General features: G+C 38.2%; 2 protein-coding genes across 2 annotated transcripts in view; one reads left to right on the top strand and one right to left on the bottom strand.

Moving 5' to 3' along the window:
- PSMD1 (proteasome 26S subunit, non-ATPase 1) overlaps positions 1 to 22,592 on the bottom strand; it is a 61,805-nt gene that overhangs the window by 25,208 nt on the left and 14,005 nt on the right. The window contains exons 14-17 of the mRNA XM_071752426.1: positions 21,903 to 22,014; positions 21,047 to 21,243; positions 20,386 to 20,481; positions 19,795 to 19,859 (exon numbers count right to left, since the gene is read on the bottom strand). Coding sequence (XP_071608527.1) covers positions 19,795 to 19,859; positions 20,386 to 20,481; positions 21,047 to 21,243; positions 21,903 to 22,014 — 470 coding nt within the window. The remainder of the gene's footprint in view (positions 1 to 19,794; positions 19,860 to 20,385; positions 20,482 to 21,046; positions 21,244 to 21,902; positions 22,015 to 22,592) is intronic.
- On the top strand, positions 4,585 to 15,527 carry HTR2B (5-hydroxytryptamine receptor 2B). Its single transcript, XM_071752427.1, has 3 exons — positions 4,585 to 5,406; positions 12,213 to 12,413; positions 14,385 to 15,527. Exons 1-3 carry the CDS (start codon positions 5,109 to 5,111, stop codon positions 15,260 to 15,262), a joined length of 1,377 nt encoding a protein of 458 aa, XP_071608528.1. The 5' UTR covers positions 4,585 to 5,108; the 3' UTR covers positions 15,263 to 15,527.

Below are 22,592 nucleotides of genomic sequence, written 5' to 3'. Positions count from 1 at the left end.
TATTTCCTTCATTTTCATCTGAAAATTGCTCAACTGCTCCTACATAAGCCATCAAAACAAAGCCATCAGTGAACCTAGATTTAAAAAAAAAACGAAATCCCAACTTGTTTCAACTTTTGTTCTGTTACCAGGAAACAAAGTTAATTAAGAAGCCAAAAAAGCTTATAAGTTTCTTCCAAAGAACTTGAGCACAGTTGTCAGCTACAGCTTTCTTTCCACCCCACACCAGGATAAGTTTTACTGGTGTGATATATGGGCTGCAGATGAAGAACTTCCTCTGAGATCCAGTTTGCTTTTTTTCAGAAGTCATAAGCAAAGCCATAAATTGAAAAGATGCACCAAGAGAGTAATGAGAGAACCTCAGCAAAACATGATAGTTATAATTTTATTCGTTTTACTCACCAACCAGTTGCTCTCAAAACCCCCACAAGAAACAAACACCCTATGCCACTAAGGATTTTGAATCCAACGTGAACAAAACCATTCAGATCAGCATATTCTGCTTAGTTTCTCAGATCACAGCCCAGCTAGAATCACATCCAAATACCTTTGTAGAGTTTATTTCCAGTTCTCTAAGTTGTACATCTTGAAGGTTAAACCAGTATTGCCACTTCTCTTCATATTTCAGCAATATGTATTCATGAAACCCTATATACGTATACAAGTTCGCATTGATAAGTAAATAAACAGAATACTTTAAATGAACCATCACATTGGTCTTGTGAGTGAGACTAAAAATGGAAGTGTCTGAAGCATCACTAACATACACTTAATTTTTTAGTCTAAATATTTACGGACTTTAAACTCATTGAAAAATGAAATGTCAGAAAATGAAAGAACAATGTCAAATATATCTTTTAAATTCCTCATTAAGTCTACCCAGCCATATTTCAAATGATTCTAAATATTTATGATTTGCTAAACTATTGGACATGAATTAATCATTGATCATTAATGATTAATCATTAATGATTAATCATTAATTATAATACAGAACTATTTCCACAAGTTTCTTTGGTAGTGCAGTGAGAGAGAAAAAGAAAAAATAAAAGTTTCATGTCATCCATGTATAAGTTAATAAAGGAGGAATGCAAATATCTAATTGCACAATTTGCAGTCATTTCTGAAGAAGGGGTGTGTAGCAGAAGGGAGAAAACATAGAAGATGGAAAAAGTGAACATATTTTGGTGCAGACTAAGCACACATGTGAACCTCATCTCTTCCTCACTCAACAAGACAGACCTGAGCTATTCCCATGCCAGGAGTTTGCTGTGGTTTTCTCATGTATAAGATAGCCTACTTCTCCACAATGTTCTTCTCTGAAATGCCCCCTGGTTGCCTAAGCAAGACTTGTTAAAGCACCAGAACTTCTAGGAGGCCTCAAATTACCAGGAGGATGAGGCTGAGTGTGGCCAACGGGCACACCAGATGAGGGACCAGCACTAACTCAGTAACACTTTCAACACTGTCAGTTTGTGTCTACCATACATGGGGCTCATTTCTCAAAAATTATTTGAACCTGGGAATGTTCAAAAAACAACACAAAAGGCAGATAAAAAGCCTTTTGAAATGAACCACTGTACCAAGTACATATGTGCTATGCAAGCCTACATGCAACTGAACTTGTACCCTGTTCCTGTATGAGTTCCTAAGAGAAGTTTTTTCATCTGTATTACCAAAAAAAAAAAAAAAAAAATTTGCTTTTCAATGAGATAGGAGTGCATTTATACAGCTTCCAACAGACCAATCTACAGGCAACAGTGTTTCATCAAGGTGCCTCCCATCTCCCAATTTAATTTAGCCATTCTAGTAGCTAGAGAGATTATCTTGTCATATAAATTACATTAAAACATTCACTGAGGCATTCCAGAGAACTGGGAACACTTGATTTTCGCTTTGACCAAAACAGCTCTTTTCTGCAGTAACCAACAATGATGCTTCTCAGATGGTAAGATCTGTGAAGAAAGTTTATAAAGAGGTGAGACAGAACTCAAGCTGACAAAATTATACTTCTGTAACAACTTCTCCTACACCAAAGTGATTGAGGTACAGCATCTACTGTGCTGTGAAAAGAGAATATGTGAAAAGCAAAAAAAGCAAACACTCTTTTGAGATAATGTTTCAGCTCCACCACAATTTTTATCAGCAAGTGATGCTGATGATTAGCAGATGGTTCTGACGGATGCCTTTCTTTTCCCCAGAAGTTTTAATTCTGTTCTTTAAATTCAGAGATGTAATAAGATCTGCACACGGCATACACCCACAAGTAGACCACTGAAGATAAACAATTAATCCATCTTTTACTGTATTTCGGTGGTTTTAATCTGGAACATTTTTTTCCATTTATGATTCAAACACTCCACCAATAGCTCCATCCCCAGAAAGCAATAATAATTGCACCTGCTGAAGTGTTAATGATGAAGGAACACAAGCTTCATCGATAAAGTACTGAAAACTTGCTGTGTTTTATCCAATGGAAATTTTGGTAAAGACTTCAAATACAGTTAGATTAATGCTAGGAGAGCCTTTGAGATTTATAAAATAAATCAGAAGTTTATTAGGCACTCTTGATCTTAGGGAAAACTGAATACAAATGTTCAGTAGTCCAAGGCAGTACTGTCCTCTCTCTATTTCTGATTTTTGTGTGTTTTCATGTGCTCTATTATCTCAACACTGCTAGGGGTGACAAAAGGGAGGTGGTCAGATAAGGAAACAGAACTACCATAGCTGGATTAATCTTTATTTCCTAACATATACTCTTCTGAAGAATAAAGGTATCAGAAGTCAATTGCAAGTGAATACAACAGGGACTCTTACTGAATGTTTCATTTAACCAGGAAAAAGGAACACGCAAAAACTACTTCGCTGGAAATTGTTGTATGATTTGAACACACTTTAAGCCAAGTCCTTCCATTAATTTATGGCAGCAGCTTTCTCTCTTTGCCCCCAGTGCAGCTGTACTCCAAAGATATGAATGCCTTTTACATTTTTTTTAGAAAGTATAAATTGATTCACAGATCACTGAGGACCTGATACCCAGCTCAAGCCTGGTGAGCACTAGCAATTCATGGAACGCAATGGCCAGTCACATAAGAGGGCCAGACCATGATGTCATGGTCTCTGTTACACACTTGTCCAGCTAGCACCCTTGGAAGTGAACCCTCTTTCTACTCTCATGTGGAATTATAAGACATACACACGATTGACTGAAAGTTGGAAGGTAACAAAAGAAAACACTCATGATAATAGAAAGCAGCTGCACAAATAAAGGATTAAAGAAACAGCGCATATGCATAGAACAGTGCACTAAACAATACTTTTTAGAAAATATTCAAGAAAGAAATAGGAGTGTTTACACAGGGCAGCAGAACTTTTTAGGGTTAACCATGCTTCCATCCAGACAGCGAGTGAACAAGAGAGAGGAAGTGCGCAGGCACACACAGGCTATGGTGCTTGTAGCTGCAATCCTGTACCGTGAAGGGTCTTTTACAGGATCTGCACACCCCGACACAGCTGCAAAGAGCACACATTATAGTACTGGAGCACTGAATCAATTACTTTCTCTGGCTCTTTTCCAACCAACCCCCCACTCGGTTATTTCCCTGCTTTTCAAGCACAGGAGCTGGACACACCGGAATGAGTCAATCAACAAACAAGGGTAGCAGCAGACTGCAAGCTCTGATAATGAACAAAGAGAAAACTGCACATAAACTCTGCTAATCACTGCAGTAAAACAATCAAAGGAATAAAAGAGAAAGGACAAGAAAAGCAGAGTTATTTATATCTTTTTAAATGTGGCAAGAGTGATTCTTCTCCTCCATTCAAGAGTTGGAGAAAACATCTGGGTAAGAAATAACAGTTTTCTCCAAATGGAAATTCTTATTCTTGATGTTAGAAGAAGTGTAGTGCTAAATAAAAGCACACGAAGAGCCAAACTTCATAAAAATTATAAAAAACGAAACCAAATGAACTCCAGAAATCAGTGAAAAATCTTATCACAAAACGCACCATGTGATGAAAAAGAAAATTACAAAAGATCTTCTTGGATGTAAATCAAACTCCACTAAAAAGCAAGATAAAGAGGTAAGGCTTTCTTCACCTGAAAATTGCAACACATCAAATCTTCTCAGTAACTGAGCATTTGTTCAGCTTAACTCCGTAGCAGCTGGTTTAGTCTCTTCTTAAAGGGGGAAATGTAAGCGTTAAGTCCTCAGCAGAGTTAGAGAGAGGAGAGGCAGAGAGAAAGAGAAAGAGAGAGGGAAAGAAAAGTCTGCTTAAGAAAAGCCCTGCTCAGATTACAAAAACAAGTGGCTTACTCACACCCCCCTCGAAGTAATGGGTAAATTTAGATAACTCAGTTCCATAAATCTTTACTGTCCCCTTGAGACTGTCATCAGTGTTTTATTGTCAAGAGCTTCCTGACCCTCACCTGATAAATTAGGAACTGTAAAAATTTAAACGGGAACCTCATACATCATTTCTGAAGATATTTTTGGGGTGAACCTCTGTGGAGAAATAGGATTCTTAATAAGGGGAAATACGGGAACTGCTGTCTGCCTACGCACAGTCTGCTGGAGACAAGACACTCAGGGGAGGAGGAGTTGCATACACACAACCAAGCATCTGCCTTTGCAGTTTGTACTTACAGCAAATCTACACACATCTTTATCTAAGAGGAACCATTTGCATCCAAAATCATCTACCACTTTTTACTACTGGAGGAAAAAAAAAAAAGAAAAAGGGGAGGGGGGAGCTAATGCACTGCTTACTTTTCACAGCTATTGAATTGCCTCCTATGATCTTCTGAAACCCAAACCTGGCTATAAAGGGGAGACCAAACCACTGAACCCTACCAACCAGAGATGGACACAAGACAAGACTTTCATTTTTAAGACCTAATTGCACCCAGTAAGGCACGGGATAAAAAACTGGATACCAGCTCGGACAGAGTTACTTTATCTCAAAATAGCAGATGACCAGCTTACCATATTGACCATGCTGGCCTTTCCTCAGGACCATCCTGGACCAGAGAGGAACAGTGAACTCTTGCACTGGACACAATTCCTTCTCAAAATACAGCTCCTGAACACATTCTGCTGGACACGAAAATGTCCTATCCTTCACATTTCCTGAACGGGTCTGGAGTTGGCAATGGATCTTTGTCACCTCTCTCAGTAACAGGAGACTACCCAGGTGACAAACAAGGAAACAAAGTGCGCTGGGCAGCTTTACTGATCCTCCTGGTGATAATCCCCACCATTGGGGGGAACATACTTGTCATCCTGGCAGTGTCTCTGGAGAAAAAGTTGCAATATGCTACCAATTACTTTTTGACATCCTTGGCGGTGGCAGATTTGCTTGTGGGTCTGTTTGTGATGCCAATTGCCCTTCTCATAATATTATTTGGTAAGTACAATGTGTTTCTTTCATCAGATTACCATATGGGGCAGAATTTGGGGAGGTTTAAGTTAACCAGAAAACCTGTTTGCTTTCCACCATAATTTTAAAGCTCACTTGTTTAAGGGCTGCTAAACCTTCTCTCCCTCTCACCTTAATATAGCTTAGTGTCCTCATGTATAACCCACTATGGATATTTTCTTCCTACAAAACAAACTATTAAAAAAATCACCTGTGACTTGATCATACTAAATTTGGGCTAGACATGGGAAATAACATTTTGTACAGTGTAAAATTATTTTTAACAACATCAGCACAATACTAGCATCTGTTCTATTGGATATTACACTCTTTGAAGGCTTCTCGTAAAAAATACGCAAAGATGACTAGTTAATTTGCTCAGTATACTGAACAGGTTTTGAACTTTCTAGGAGTCAGGCACCTGATTTTACTCTATAATTTTGTCCAAGCTCCACGAGCAGTCAGAGAACCTCCGTGGCACCATCTTTACTTAACACTGAACTTTAACAGTGCCAGTTTCAGAGAAACTAATTTTCTCTCACCCTGGGGAAAGCAGCAGGTTTGTGAAGCATCCCTAAGAAGTAACTCATCTGTCAAGCCAAGAAGCCCTCAATCCATGTTTGAAACTCAGATTTACCAGTTAGACTTGCTCATGTGGAATAAAATAGCTATTTCTTATATGAACACACATTGGGTGTGACGTTTTCACTCCAGTTAGTCATTAAAAACAAGCACGACTTTTTCAGATTCTCTCATGCTCAGCTTTATTTCAGAAACTGCTTGACAACTAATAAAAAGCAGCTTCATGGGGAAGTTTCCCTCTTTTAAAGTTTCTTCAAGAATACATTTAATTTTTTTTTTTTTTTGTATCATAAAAATGAAAAAATCCATGAGATGGGTTTTTAAAAAAATTACGGATATACACAATTATCTTTAAGATGTATCATTACCACTGGGCCCTACGTAATGATAGGCTGTAAGAGTTCATTTTTACTCTGCTAGATATCTAACAGTTGCCTCAGCAACAAGCAAAAACAATCATAAACTTTGTTTCCAGTAGGTTATCAGTAGCTTTTGTTTGCTGCAGAAGACTGGTATCACTTCATTAACAAATATGTTTATTCTCTAAATGGATTGAGACTGAATTTCTGTACAATGCAGACTGATTCTCCCTAAACAGAAGTGCAAATCGGAGGTCAGAATTCAGTGTTGAGATCATAAAATAGCCTTTTTCTTAAGCAACAGTTTCTAAAAAGAAAAAATAACATGCATGACCAGGACATTGATTTCTAACTTGAAATAAACAGTGACTTACAAAAAAATTTGTAATGTCATGTATGAGCACATGTGTGCAGAGGCATGAAACAGATATGTATACACATACTTAGACACAGATACTGTAACTGCTTCATTTTTGCCAAAAATCTCCATTCATAAGAAAAATAAAACTACTAAGCATAAAAATCACTACTATTGGACTAGCAATCAATATGAAGGGAAGGCAAGTTCTGAATTTTGCGGAGTTCTTTCTCGGTAGTGGTAGAGTTCTTTTATTTTGGATTTTTTTTATTATTTTCACTTTGCTGGACTAAGAAATAATTTTTTTTTTTTTAGAGAGACTTTTGCTCCTTAATCTCTCAATTAATCCAGCATTAAGCCCTGGTTACAACAGTTCAAAGCATGCTAGGAATCTTAATTTAAAAATCAAACAAAAGCATATTTGATGTTGCAGAAAATTTACAAGAAAGTAGCAAAATCAGTTATAATTAATTAAGCAAGATTGTGACCAGCCTTTCACACAGCAGCATTTAAAACTGAAATTTCTTATATGCAAGTCTCTTTTTGGCAATAAAAAAAAAAACAACTGCTTTGCCTCTTCACTGACCAGGAGAAGATGCTGAGGTGTTTATAGAGGTTTAACGCATGAGCAAACCATGAAGAGTTACTGGAATAAAGCTGCAACAGTCACTTAAATACACTTTACAAGTCTAAATCTTGAAGTCACATTAGCTTCAGATAACTACTTGAACAGAGAATAATCACTGACAGCCAGAGAGCAAATTAAATCCAGCCTGCTGGCACTTTCATACAGAAATGTTTCCATAATAATGAAATAGCTGGGTGCAGCTTCTAGATACAGAATGCAAACATTATGTTTCTGATATGGGACTGATATCTAATTATGTGGAGAATTTATGGGGGAAAAGGCGTGAACTGAAGTGCAGTCACATTAATTTTTACACTCAGGATCATTTAATGTGTCAGAGAGCACTCAAGTTCAAAACCTACCATGGCTATTGGCTGCATGCCCTGGTGGTATGCTTACAGTTAAACCTTCAGAAACAGACTGCCCCTGGAATGAAGAGCTGCACCTTCTGCAAATAAATAAATAATTCTAAAACTCACTCAAAGGTACAGTACCATGAGCAGATTACTTATTCTCAAGGAATGACCAAAATGTACTCTAGTACACATACACACTGCAATTTTAATTTAGAAGTGTGAGTGTCAGACTATAGAAACAATTTATTGCTTTTATTGCCTTCAAAATTATTCTCATTTCATCCAGAAAAAAGGAGGGCATATTAGGAAATAATTGCATTCTCTGAAATCTGATGGATTTCAGAAGAATTATCCAAATTTCTACCACTCAGAGCTGCAGAACAAAAGCAAAAATGTTTTTATTCATCAGACAGTGAAACCAGCAAATGAACTTGAGATCAGAAGTCTATTGTCTGTCCACGGTTTGGTGGGCTATTGGTTACCTGGAGGCAGTGCATGTACCTTATTTAAAATATATTCTCTATTCCTAATATTAATTCACTTAAAAATCAGAGGTAATGCTGATCATCCCAGGCTGCAAACCATCATTTAAAAAACATCGCAAGCAGAAGCCATCTTAATCTTCCTCCATTACTGATAACTAACCACAGCAAATTTTCCCTTCTTGCTCATGCAAAGTATGAGAGAAAACTGCCTTAACTGAAGGCTCCTTTCAAAAAATCTCATCTCTAAATACAAATATGAAAAGAGAAGTTGATTCCTTACAAAGCAACCCTAAAAAAAAAATTACTTTGGCTAAATTAAAAGAAGTACACAACAGTGGACAACGACTGTTTAAGCTCTAATTTTAATCAGAGAAATAAAGGCAGCCACGGGGGTGAAACAGTCAAACAGCATCCTGGAAAGGCCAGGCCTGTGCACTCCACCAACCTGAACGCTGTCAGGAGGGTGAACACCACACAGGCAGAAACAGCAATGTGAAGATTGAAGCCCAGGCTTAAGGCAGCTAGTGATTAAAAAGATCCAATTCCAATCTCACTAAAAGCATCATCTAACAGCAACAAAATCCTTTACAGGCAACGATTCTGCTGCCTTTACAGCAGAAGAACAAACAGTTTCCAAGTCTATTTAAAGATCTCTCTTCATCATGCTTATACATGTACACAAGCTGTGCTTTCTCCCAAGCTTTGAAAAAACCTTTTGGTTTATAGCAAGAGCAGTTCTTCCATACTGTACTTTGTTTCAGAGATTACACATTTCCAAGGTATTTCCTATAAATACAGTTTTTCTTAAATAAAGATTAATCAAAAGTAGACAGTTTTGTTAAAAGCTCATCTTCTCTTAAGGCACAAGACAAATCGTAAAATATGTACTTTATCTTGTATTGACTCAAAATAAGGAAAATAATCTGTGATAGCAGCAACGCTGCAGTGCTGGGAGGAGTGAAATTTGTAGGAAGGAGCAGTATCGTTTTATCTTATGCTACCTGAGAGATGCAGCAACCAGCAAAGTTTTCAGGCAGGAATGTTTGCCAGGTAATATAGGCATTTAAGAAGTAATTTTAAAAATCCAATCCACTAGTTTGCTTAAATTAATATTCAACCCCCAAGGAAAATGTAGGTGAAGAATCTCAGACAGCCCAGTAAATGCTCTGGTCTGCTCCAACACTGGATCTACCACCAAGATAATCAGAGCTTGTAACAACCCAAACTAAGCATGACCTGCTAACAGCTTTTTATCACTCCTTGCCAGGAAATACTCATTTTATCTTCAGTCTGAATTATAAAGCAGGACAACAAGCAAGCAAGTTACCACCATGCTGAAGGGTCAGAGATGCTTTCTGAATCCTGAGGGGAAATTAATATGTCATCTTTTCCCTACTCCCAAACTAACAGAATAGGCCAACAGTGATACACAGACCACAACCATCAGGAAAGCACAAAATCTCAGCCTAGAGCAGTCTCTCAAACGCCAGGCACAGAGCTTCTAACACAGGTGTCACAATCAAAATAAGCAAAAGCAAATACATCACGGCCTGAATCCTAGACAACTACATGACACTTCTGGACTGCAAGGTATCAGTTTGACAATATTTGCTTTGTTTAAACAATAACTATAGTCTTTCAGTTCTTATCAGCTACTGCAGTTAAAGTTTACTCTGATTTTGATGGGATTAAAAAAAAAAAAACAACATCATCTCATACACGCAAATATAACAATACATAATACCATAAGCACGAATGTGATAACTTACTGCCTTCTGCACCCAGTTCAAAATGAGACAAAAATAAAGACAAATCTTTCTCTGTTCAGTTGCACTTGTTAATTAATGGAAGCTCTTACAACTCAAAGACCTACAAGGCCACTTTGCATCAGATAGCTGTTTAAATGTATCTATATTTAAAGAAAGAAAAGAGCTTTTTATTGTGAAATATTTGAGGGTTTTCTTCTGCAAAGAGTAAACTAACCACAAAAGGAAAGAATTTATCACACTGCAATTATCCAGAAAGAAATCAAAATCCAAGGAACTGCATATAAGTACTCTCCAACAGAAGTATTAGCTCCTCTCTTGAAATTCAGCTGTTACCCAACACCCTTCAAGATGCCGAATACACTTTCTACTGTCCACATTTTATCTGAACATTTATCTTTGAGTCCATAGCAGCCCTGTTACTTTTGTAGAGTAAGAAAAAACTTTGAAAGCCCATAAAACAAATTATTTTAAAAATATTTTTTACTTGGTTCTATCCTAGCTCAAACTAGGACAGATGCCTTTTTTTTTTTTTTTTTTGCAAACAGCTGGTTACACGAGTCACAAGACATTTTGGTTTTCTTTTTTTTCCTTCAGAAATGCATAATACCTTCCTGCCCACTGAAACTGTAGATAGAAAAATTAAAGATGAGTAAGCGTTTCATAATATACTAATAACTTTTTCATACCTACCTGACAGAATAATTTTTTTTCTTAAAGCATAATTTCAACCCTGATGTCTATTTTAGGAAATATGCAGCTAGATACTAAAATTGAGTGGCTAATCATTTGAATACAGACCACCTCTTTCCCTTCTGCCTCACTGCCTACATCCTCCTCCTCTGGAGACCACTGCTTTGGGGATGGGTGAGGCTCAGTTCAGGGCTCCATCCATGTTCTCCATGTTCATCAGACTCCCAGCAGAGGTGAGAGTGCAGACAAGTACGTGCTATGTCTGACTTCATTAAATTTCCCATCATCTGGAGTTTATAATTCAAGGAGAGACAGCACTGCTATAATTTCCATCTATCAGTCACATTTTGAAAAAATGTTTTACTCTCAAACTACTGCAACATTACCACATGGATAAGACTGGGCATGACAGTAATTCTGCTCATTTGGCGTTCTTAGCACACAGATCTATTAATTCAGAGCAAGAAGATAAAAACCAATCTGATTTAATATTTTTTTTTGCCTTAGTCATCATTCAATGAAGAAGTTATATCTCTGGCAATACTATTCATGTACCCACTGATAAGAGTACAGCTGAATTTCATAAAGAAGTAGTATATTTAGTTGATCAACTTCTACCATTGGAAATAGAAAAAACTTCTGCATTCATGTATTCTTTCCTAGGACTATGGAACACAATTACAGACACACAACACTAAAGCGAATCTCAAATTGAACACTTTTAGCACTGGCTTCCAACACAAACTACTTGTGAGTGAAAATAAAGCCGTAATCAGTTTCATTGTAGCTCATTCAGTTTGGTATTGTAAACACTGATGGGGAGACCCAGCTCTCAAGAATATGAGTCTTTTGGAAAGCTGAATGCTACAAAACCATTGTCTTGGACACAATGCAGTTGATGGACCCTATGCTCACCACAGATACTAACATTAAAGACAAGCAACTACTGTAAGAAACTGGATGCCTCCCCTCTTAGGAAAAAAATAAAAAAGCACGAAAGCCCTTGAACCTCTAGAAAACCATTGCTGAGACTGAAGAAACATGCTTTGCCACAGTAGTACTCAGTTGCATCTGGTCAAGTGAAACAATAAACTCATTTTAAAATTGTCTAAACTAGATTTTTCAAGATCACCACTCAGATTCCACCATGGTTCTGCAGTGATTGACTAATACACTGGTTATGGCCCATTATCTCAATTTAATATCACCTTGAATCATAGGACTATCAGAGATTGCTGAAAATAATCACTTAACAGCAGGGTGGAAGGACCAAGCAGAGTCATGGCCCATTTTGAAGAAACTTTTTAATGCCACAAAGAGCTTATGATCCAGAAAGGACAAAAAGACAGGGAAAGGCTATTAATACAAATAGCCAAATCAATATGTTGGCAGCAACTACAGCAATTATAAGCTGGCTGAAAAGTAAAACACAATCCAGCTGAGGCAGCAGCAAAGGTCAGTTCCTGTAGTGTTACAAACTTCTCAGTGGTACTGAGACCAAGGAAAAAAAACACACTGAAAACTTTTAAGAATTTTAGATTCTAATGAATTTTCCATTCTCTTTCAGACAATGCCTGGCCTTTTCCAGCTGCCTTGTGTCCTATCTGGCTGTTTCTTGATGTCCTCTTTTCCACGGCTTCCATCATGCACCTCTGTGCCATCTCACTTGACCGCTATATTGCCATTAAAAAGCCAATCCAGGCTAGTCAGTACAATTCATGGGCTACAACAATCATCAAAATCATCGTGGTTTGGCTCATTTCAATAGGTATGTAAGACTTATAGACTGGGTAAGGAATGTAGAAGCTTTCATGCCCAAAACAGTAAGTGAAAGCTGGGCAAAGTGGAGAATTTGGCCAAGTAGAAAATTTCATTAGCAGACCCTAACACCTGGGCTGGGCTAAGTCCACCTCTTGGATCACACATCGTTCTAACAAAAATCTGCCTGAACTGTTGCTTCTTATCAGACTTGCCAAAAAGGCAAAGATTAAGTAGAGATACTCATCAGTTTTCTTCATGGTCCTGAAAGTCCAAAAAACAGAAGACAACATCTACATGCATAACATGTCTCCTAGGAAAAGAATATTTCATGCATCTGTGATAATATATTATGTCTCAAACTTAATTTTAAGCCTTGAGTAGCTGGTGCTCAAAATCTATGCCTTACAACTGCCCCATGAAGAAAGTAAAACCCCATTAATTTATTACATCAAAGCTTGAAAGATAAGTGAGAGGCTGGTGACATTGACACTGAAGATTGATACACTGACAATAGGGCACATGGAAAGTCTAACTTGTAAGCAAAGAAATCCAACCCAATGGAAACAAGCCTGAGCAGTTTATATAAAGGATGTCAATGTATAAACTCCTATGGTATTAGCACCTCTATGGTATGCATGCAGCACCTCACCTGTCTTTAATGCTTAAAAAACCCCCACATGTTAAATGAGTCAATAAGGTGAAACCATTTAATTCAAGTAACCGTATGCTCTGTGTGCAAGAAAAAAATTATTATGGATTATTAAGGCAAATAATGTGCAAGAGAATGGCTACAACCACCTTTTGGCTGAGGTGTACATGACTAAAACAAAAAATTCCAACTTGAAAAAAAATCCTGGAAGAGCTGCAATTGTAAGAGAAAAAAAAAATGCTATCCCTATCACAAAAAAAGGAAACCCTTGCCATGACAAGAGACTTACAAGTTGACCTTTCAATGCCCAATTTATTGTTACTAATCAGTACTGTACTTGGATTTTTATCTAACACAAAAGTACTCTGCAGCTGAGCCATGGTTCTCCAAATAAAAGGTTGAATTGGTTCAATCCTCATTTAAAAAGCTTGCTGTATCTAAGGGTGTCCCTCTTATCAAAACAGAGATAAAGGCTATAGGGTGAACCATTTTGCTCTTGCTGCCTTCAACTAACTTCAGCAAGCAGACTAGCAAAGGAACACAGTAAATCCCTAGATCTCATTAAAAGGTATCAGAAAAAACAGGACAAGAAACCTTCACCAGACAGCTAGGAACCTCTTGTTTTTGTTGTAATGTCAGACTGCTGGCAAACAAAGTGCTGACTGTAATTTAATGGTTGTAAAAAATTCATTTAAAAGACTGCTAACATTTTTTTTTTAAAATGAGTGGTGAATTACAGAGATAGCTAGCCTCATTTAAACAGTCTTAAATATGCAAAAGACTTTAAACAGCAAATCCATCTCAAACACACGCTGTGTAATTCCACCATCTATTTAACTACTTGTATACATAAGTCAAGCAGGGTGAAAAAAAAAAAAATCAGTCTGTGTCATTTGATGTGGTTAAGATAAGAGGGAAAGACAAGTTTTATGTATTTACAGAACCACCCTTCAAAAAGGGAAAGGTTACATGAGGGGGTGGGGAGAAGCAGATGGCATTATGGAAACACATTTCTGGAGGAAAAGGTAACAAGTAGAGTCAAAGCAATTCACATGTTCTGCACTTGAAAAGTTGGCAACTTAATAGTGCTTCCTCACTCACTAAGGGTTAGGCACAGTCTCCTTAGAAAGGGCAATTTGTTTAAGCTGAACTTGCCAAGTCTCACAAGTGACCCACATGATGCTCTCAACAATTCATGTTCTCCATCACCCTGTGCCCTCTTCAGAGCTCAGGAATTACCTTTCCTTAGAGTCCCTAAAGCTTCAGGCCCCCCAAAAAGAGACTGCAAGCAGTTACCATATGCTGAAGTACTTGTTTTTTCTCCTGTAGGCATTGCTATTCCAATTCCTATCAGAGGCATTGAGGATGGAAATGGGAATTCTGCAAACATTACGTGTGTCCTGATGCCTGATCGTTTTCATGACTTCATTCTGTACGGGTCAGTGGCTGCATTCTTCATTCCCCTCACTATAATGATAGTGACTTATTTTCTGACAATCCAAGCATTACACAGGAAGGCCTACTTGATCAACAAGCCACCTCAGCGTTTCACCTGGTCAGTGTCCACAGTGTTTCAGCGTGACACAACACCTGCCTCCTCACCAGAAAAGGTTGCCATGCTAAATGGCTCCAGAAAGGACAAGAGTTTTTCTAGTGACATGCCCATCTGCAGAATGTCTACAGTTGGGAGAAAGTCCATGCAAACGATAACCAACGAACAAAGGGCATCAAAAGTTCTGGGGATTGTATTTTTTCTTTTCCTGTTGATGTGGTGCCCGTTCTTCATAACAAATATAAGTTCAGTTCTGTGCAACTCCTGCAACAAGGAGGTTTTTCAAAAGCTTATGGAGATATTTGTTTGGATAGGATATATATCCTCAGGAGTGAACCCTCTTGTTTATACACTCTTCAACAAAACATTTAGGGAGGCCTTCAGCAGGTATATAACTTGCAACTATAGGACCACAAAGCCAATCAAGGCCCTCAGGAAGTGCTCAAGTAGGATTTCTTTCAGAAGCACTGTGGCAGAAAATTCCAAGCTCTTTGTCATGCATGGGATGAGAAATGGGATTAACCCTATTATGTACCAGAGCCCAATGAGGCTGAGGAGCTCACCCATCCAATCATCTTCAGCCATTCTGCTGGATACATTGCTGCTCACTGAGAATGAAGTTGATAAAACAGAAGAACAAGTCAGCTATGTATAGTGGAATGGCAGCCATGCCCATATCATAGTATTACTGTATGTATTCTAGGTAAATGTGCTATAAGAGGGTATAAATACTATTGTTTTATGTTATTTATGCAAGCAATATCTTATAAATTTATATAAATTTGTCTCATCCAAAGCATCTTCTACTTTAACCTCAGCTCCATGCTGGCAACCACAATTTCATTCCATGGCAAATGACTAATGCCCAATTGTACAGGAAGAGGGAAATAAATAAAAACTAAATCAGTGTGAGTATCTGACTTCAGTTCTCATCATCTTCAGTCTCTTCAAAGTACATTTTTAGAAGGAAAGAGTCTCTGTACAAACATTAATATTCACTAGGCAAGAAGACCAAACACTCTGGATGTAAGTTGATCTACTATGAAATCAGCAGAGGGATACAACTTTGCTGGTTTCCATTTAAATCCACCTTTACTCCATGTAAACAAAATGGCACATAGACTCACTGCATTGCCTCCCTACAGATATGTTCCTCTGCTGAGACTGCATGTCTAAGTACAAGCTTTTCTTGTTCTTGGAGGGGTTTGTGTATCACAAGCAAAATCACTCACTCCAGAGACCAAAAGGTGAACATGCCCATTCCACAAAAGGTAAAACTGCTTCTTAGCAGGCTGAGAGAAAAACTCTATTTGCTGAAACTATCCCTCTGTGGTTTTGCTTTAACGATGGACAGAACCTCTTACCTTTTAACTCCATTACTCACACACTCATAAGCCTGGTGGTGCCACATTTGTCACAGAAAACTGCCCTTTGTTCTTTCTGCACTAAGAAAATGAGACCATTTTACCAAAATAGGACAATAGCACATCAATAATCATGAGTAAAACAGGCAGTGCATGGAGCATCCCTCTAATTTACACAAAACAAAATTCCTTTTTTTTTTTTGTCCACTGAAACTTCAATGAAGGCTTTGCCATGCCCAGTATAGCTCTCACACAGCAGAAAAATCACAGACAGAATTGCTATTTCACTTGAAAATAAGAACAAGGGTTTAAGAGACAGTAGAGACAACAGTACTATCTCGACATTCACATATTCATCGTTTATCTTTGCTCAAAACAATTTCATCAGACTAATGGCATAAGATTACAGATCCCAATCTGCACTCTCAAACATGCTCAAAATTAAGAGAAAGAATCGTTCATCACAATCTGTAAGAGCTACCAGAGTATCATCTAGGAAACCAGGATCTTCAGGAGTTCCAGACCATCTCTCTTTGGGAAGGGAGATTTAATTTCCCCAAAGTACTGGAGTTCTTACATTATGCAACCAGGTCACAATTTTTTTCGAGAGTTTCCATTTACAGTAAAAGTTAGAGTAAAAGTTGGGGTTTGGTTTCTTTTCTTAAAATTTTCTGAACTCTTTAGCTATATAGTAAAATTATGTACAGCCTAGGTTTTCTCATCTGAAGAACAGAAAGTACTAAAGATAACATGTCTTTCCAACATTTACTTATATATTTAATTTGCAACATATGCAAGTTCAAAACAGTCTAACATAACTGCCAGAAGTTCCAGGAGAACGTATTAAAAATACTTCTGTGGTACTTAACAGTAATTTGTCTCCTTTCTCCCCTTTTTAGTGATAGCCAGTAGACACTTAAAGTAGAATAAGCTCTAATTGCTCTTAGTTCTCCTTCGTTAATCAAAATGTGTTTCAGATAATCCTATAGTTAAAAGCTGGCATATATAGCTGGACTGCTATAGCTGTGAAAGATGCCTATATTCAAAACACTAAACAAACAAAGACCATTCATACAGCAAACAGCAATTATCTACTTTCAGCAACAATTTATAGTTTCCCTTTCCAGCAGAAACATCACAGCCGGCTCACAGCAGCTGGAAAGAGCAAGAGGTAACTTAATAATTCTCTTCTGTCTGACGCTACTGTCTGTCTGCAATGACACAAGGAATAATTTCCTCGAAGTGCCCCACAGAGAACAATTCCAAGGCCTCTTCATAACCACAGGTTAGACTCCACCAACAGGAAACAATCCTTGAAAAAGGCTCATCCAGTGAAGAGGTATTTTGTCAAGGTAGCATATAGATTTCTCAGTTTCAGTAACCATAAACAGAAGCTCAACATGTTCCAGTTACTGAATTTAGTCAGCAACAATAAACCTCAACCAAAATGATTACTGACTAATCAAAAATCCAGTCTTCCTACAGAGAAAGGAAATTTCTCCACAGATGGAAACACATAATGAAGCAAACATGCACATCCCATTTAACATAAGTGGATTGCTCACCCACTGACAAAGCAAACAAGCGACAGTCTTGGAAAGCGTAAGGACAGAAGGTGAATAAAAATTAACACAGGATGCGGAACTCTGAAATAAAGAAACAATATAATGACTGGCAGAGTTCTTGTTTTAGCAACTGTATCTACAAGAACAGACTTGAAAAAACACATTGGCTTCATTAGCAAGACATGACTGAACATAAGAGAGTCACTGCAAGCTATGTAAGAAAGCACAGGTTTGTTGCATGGTGACTAAGAACAACACTGCTCATGTGATACTGACCACGGAGACAGGATGCTCAGAACTACATCCTTAACTATTGCCTTTAAGTAACATAAATATAGAAAAAATATTTTTACATATTGTCTGTGAAGTGAGAGTATTTTTATAGCTTCCAGTTTCCTTCATAAAGATAGCAGCCCAAGTAATAATTGATAAAAGGTTTGCAGTCACTTTCTAGCAGAACACTGGACCTTTTTACAAGACAGGTGTTGTGCATTTCTCATTCCTTTGGCAGTAGTGAAATGCTCTCAATTTCTACAGAAACTGGCCCATGTCAAACTAACCACCTGGACAGCTCCTTCCAGAACAGTGTCCTTAAAAAAACCCAAACAACTGATCATGTATTTTCATAGGTTGTGCAAGTATCAAGTGCAAAGTATCAGCAATTACAATAGCCTAACACAAACCTTTTTGCATTCAGAAACCAGCAGTAAGCAGCTAAAAAGTTTTAGTCCTTTGCTACCAAGCAAGGTGGACACTGGAACTTCCAAGACAACGTTCCTTCCTCTTGTGCAAGCAGATTTTGGACTGCACCCCTCCAGAAAGGGAAGGGAAGAGACAGGATAAGTTATGAAGAGCTGCAGTAAAGGTTCAAGTGGCAAAGATGATGTCACTCATTGCTGGATATAGACAGAAAGATCATGCCCAGAACTACCTTGCTCCAGCAAGATGACAGCACATGATAAATAGTTTAGCTCAGAGCTTTGGAAGCTTCGCATTTTGGTAGGGTCTGTCAATGTTTTGTATTTGTCAAAAAGAAAAACTACATTGAAATCAGAGTTTAAAGGAGCTTTGTTACAACCCTTTTGGGAAAAAGATGCCTGAAACTATGGAAGGCCTGTGTGGAATTTCTCTTCTGTACACAGATGAAGAAGCCAGTTAAACAGACCCTTTGGCTTAAGGAAGACAGATCGCAGCAAGGAATGACCCCTGGTCATAAAAGCAAAAACTCTTGGGAGACACCTGCTGACCACAGAGCGAATTTGTTCTGTTTATAAATACATTTAATGGCAGCCACAGTAAGCTTCAGATAAAGCAAAGGAAGAGTAATTTCTAGATGAGGAGCAACTTGGTTAATGACAAACTGACTGGTCATATACCTAACCCAGTTTTTTAATAGTGGCTTTAACATCCATTTATTCTGCTTTTCAGCATGAATTTATAGACTCCCACTAACCCCAACAAGATGCAAACAAAAATATTAAAATTACAGTTCTGGACCCAAGTATGCAATACCTCCTCTCAGGCACACTCTGAAAGCTGCAGCTTGGCTCAGTGCTTGGACTCCACAGACTGCTGAATTAACAGATGAAGATTTAATCCTTGGGGAGCCTTCCAACTCCCCAGGATGATAAAAAAACCTCTTACCTAGGGAACAGAGGGTACTACAGAGCACTACAAATCACCAGTTCAACAACAGATTTTACTTTAAGAGAACCAAAGCAAACATCATGACTATTTTGTGATGGACTTACATCACTACAATATAAGCTGTATAACCTGTTGGGGTTTAATAGTGGATACTTAAAAAACAACAAGGAAGACTATTTCAGTATCTTTCCTTGGGTTATTTTCCCCAAAGTCACAACCTCCAGGAATGTTTTACATAGCAATTGAGCAGATGCATTTGTCTGAATTCTGATGTCTTTAAGACGCCTGGCATAAGCACTCTATATTTAATTTTTAATTAACTCTCAATCCTGCAAGTATTAATTTTTCATTCTATTTGTCAAATTCATCTGACTCTGTTCAGACAATTAAGCCATGAGTCTGGAAACCTACAAAAAGGCTCATTAATGCTGAACATTATGGAAGGCTTCTAATTCTGAACCAAGTTTTATTGTCTCTCCATTTTTTGACTTCTCAACCTCCATTCTGTTAGCAATTGAGTCATTTTGTGAAAGCAATTATGTACATATTTTCTGAAAATGTAGCAGACATCAAATTGAGGGCTCTGGAAGCAACCAAGGAAGACACTGTACCTGAACAGAATGAAACCAAGTGACTCAACAGCTGCCCGCCTCACATCATCATTCACATCACTCACCTACAAAAGGCAAAACAAAACATTGTTAAAATACCCTAGGACTCTGCAACATTTCAGGACAGGTGTCAGGCAGACAAGTTTATCAAGATGACAGGTTTACAAAGAAAGAATGTTAACAATCATGTTTAGCCTTAGCTGAAACATTCTCACCCCTGTTCATGCACTGTGACTGCAACTCTATCAAGGAGCAGACAGACCTCATCTTTTACAGCTTAAGTTGTTTTTTTCCCAGCTCACCATTACATTCCAAACCTTTAGCACCTAGTTTAGGATCATGTTTCATTTTTAATTAGGCACCTTTTTGTGATACCCAATTGAATAGTCTCTTGTTGAAAATCTATTTATCCAAATGCCAGAAGACCCTGTTATTTCTAATCATAATATTAAGGGAAGCTTTCATCATTTTACTATGTCTGACTGGGACCAGAACACTTAACACTGTGGACACAAAGCCTGTCAAAGCCATGTGCTTAACTCTCTCTCCACAAGTTTCTTGCTGTGTGCTATTTAAGGTGACAGTACTTACAGCCACATGCAGTAGGCGTCTGATAGCCTTGTTGTTCCCTGAGCCACAGTATGCCATAGCAACAGTGTACATGCCAGAACGACGGAGAATTGGATCCTGGAAGAGAAACCATCAATATTCAACATCCATCCAAAGAGGGACTGGGGAATTCTGATGTTAAATCTACTCCACCCTGGGGCCTAGAAACTGCAAACAGATAGCCTCAGTGCTTAACTGTTTATTAGATATGAGTAACAGGACAATCATCAAAACAAGGTTGTGATTATCATTTTCAGAGAGACAGAAAGTTGCCAAAAGACTTTCCGGCAGATGCGACGTTCTTATTCATCATCTGCTATTGATCACTACTACATCCTTGAGAATGACAAACCTATAGCAAGACTCATCTGTTTTTAACGTTTACATCCTGTTCTGCTCCTTGCTGTTGCTCACAGGACTATGGAGACCGAGTATGAGACCAAAGAAACATACAAATAAGCACTGTTGTTTTTGTATCTTTGATCAAAATGAAGCAACCTGTAAAATTGCCCCACTTCAAACCTATGTTAGAACTTCCCTGTTTTGTAACAGCCAATCCACTGTAGCTGGAGATCTCACAAAAGGCCAGGAAGGGTCATTTGTATTGCAAACAGGGACAGGGATTAAGTCACAGGTAACTTACTTTGTCTCTGCAGAGACTCTCAATGAGAGCATCTGCCTCCTCCATCCTTCCATACATGACCAAAGCAATTCCAACCGCAAGGCCTCGCAAAATCTTTTCGTGTTGTGTTTCCTGTGCATAGCCAACCATGTCCTCAATAGCCTGAGCATTTTTAGATCCCAGCATAACCAATCCCAGTGCCAGGCCAGCTGCCTCACCTGCACAGCACAGAGAAGCAAAAAGAAAATAAAGCAAACTCTGCTCCTAAAAGCAGTAAAAATCATATGTAGAGAATCAGACAAGATGTAGGGCAGCAGATCATTTCTCAACACCACCATGCCCAGCAACCACATTACTGATAGCCAAACATTCTTGTAACCATAACCCTGTTAGCCACAACTTAGTGCTCTTCCCTGCCAAGTTCTATTTTCTCTTTCTTGGGAAAGATAATTTTCCTGGGAACCCCTGCCAATTCCGAAGCATTTCCAAGCCTGCCTCTCAGCCAAAAAGGGCACATGGCTCTGGAGATCAACCACACTAAATCAAAAGCATATGAAAAAGGAAAGAATAGAGCAAAATAAGGGACTGTTTGGAGACCTAGCATGTCTTAAGAATATCGGGCATAGTGGCACACACCAGTCCTGATGGGATCTCTGAACATTAATGCCACGTAACTAAAGAACTGTGCTGATCAGGAAAAGGTCAGTAAATAAAAATGTACCTAAGGCAACCTAGAAACAATCTATGCTGCAAACAGAAAACCTGAAAAAAAAAACCACAAACCAACAACCTACAACACACACACACACACACACACCCCCCCCAGATGCCTGATAAGCCATCACACTGTTATTTACTTTGAAACCAGAACATTTACCTGTCACTGCATCATCCTGATATAGATTTGTTTTCAGCAAATCATACACATCTTGGCGTGCTGTCCCCATGGCAGCCAGACCCAAACCCAGGCTGCCACCATGTCGGACAATCTAAGGAAGCACATGCAAGTTAAGTCATCATAAAACAGGGAATATGGCATCAGCTAAAGTAGGTATATTTCTATCAACATAAGGCTGCAAACTTTTACTATCAAACCACCCAAAATTATCTGACTTGTTAAAAATACCACTTTTACATTCTTAGACAGTAACTGATCAAAGAGGCAGAAGCTAGAATAAAAAGAGCAATTCAAAAGCTCATCAACAATGAGTATTAGAAGACTTCCACATAGCACAAGAGACTTTCTAGTACCTCCAAGGTCTTTTTCCCCCACTTGATTTATTGGTTTACGCAATAACACAAATCAGAGCCACGTGTGAAAACTGCTGCCTAGTAATAGCTTTTGAATGGAAAGGTAATCAGCACTGACTTAAACAGTCTACATCACTCCTATCCCAACAACTGATACAAGAAAGGCTGTGCATTTGCAATTCGTCCACGGAATTTTTAAAGATGCATTCTGAAATTACCCAAAGAAATGAAGGGAACATGCTGGGAAAATACTAATCTATTCCAAACTTGAGACATTTTGTAAAGGTCTAGAAACAGTAAGTGATGAAGTAGAACA

The sequence above is a fragment of the Heliangelus exortis genome, chromosome 9 (assembly GCF_036169615.1).
Source record: "Heliangelus exortis chromosome 9, bHelExo1.hap1, whole genome shotgun sequence".
NCBI classification, from domain to species: domain Eukaryota; kingdom Metazoa; phylum Chordata; class Aves; order Apodiformes; family Trochilidae; genus Heliangelus; species Heliangelus exortis.
Note: the sequence above shows the minus strand (reverse complement) of the source record. Positions and strands in the feature narration are given on the sequence as shown.

What these genes read in the sequence shown, in the direction of transcription:
- HTR2B (XM_071752427.1), top strand. Translation starts at nt 5,109, where the DNA reads ATGTCCTATCCTTCACATTTCCTGAACGGGTCTGGAGTTGGCAATGGA. An exon ending in CCTTCTCATAATATTATTTG is followed by an intron (nt 5,407 to 12,212) that starts GTAAGTACAATG and finishes ATTCTCTTTCAG; the next exon opens with ACAATGCCTGGCCTTTTCCA. An exon ending in GGTTTGGCTCATTTCAATAG is followed by an intron (nt 12,414 to 14,384) that starts GTATGTAAGACT and finishes TTTCTCCTGTAG; the next exon opens with GCATTGCTATTCCAATTCCT.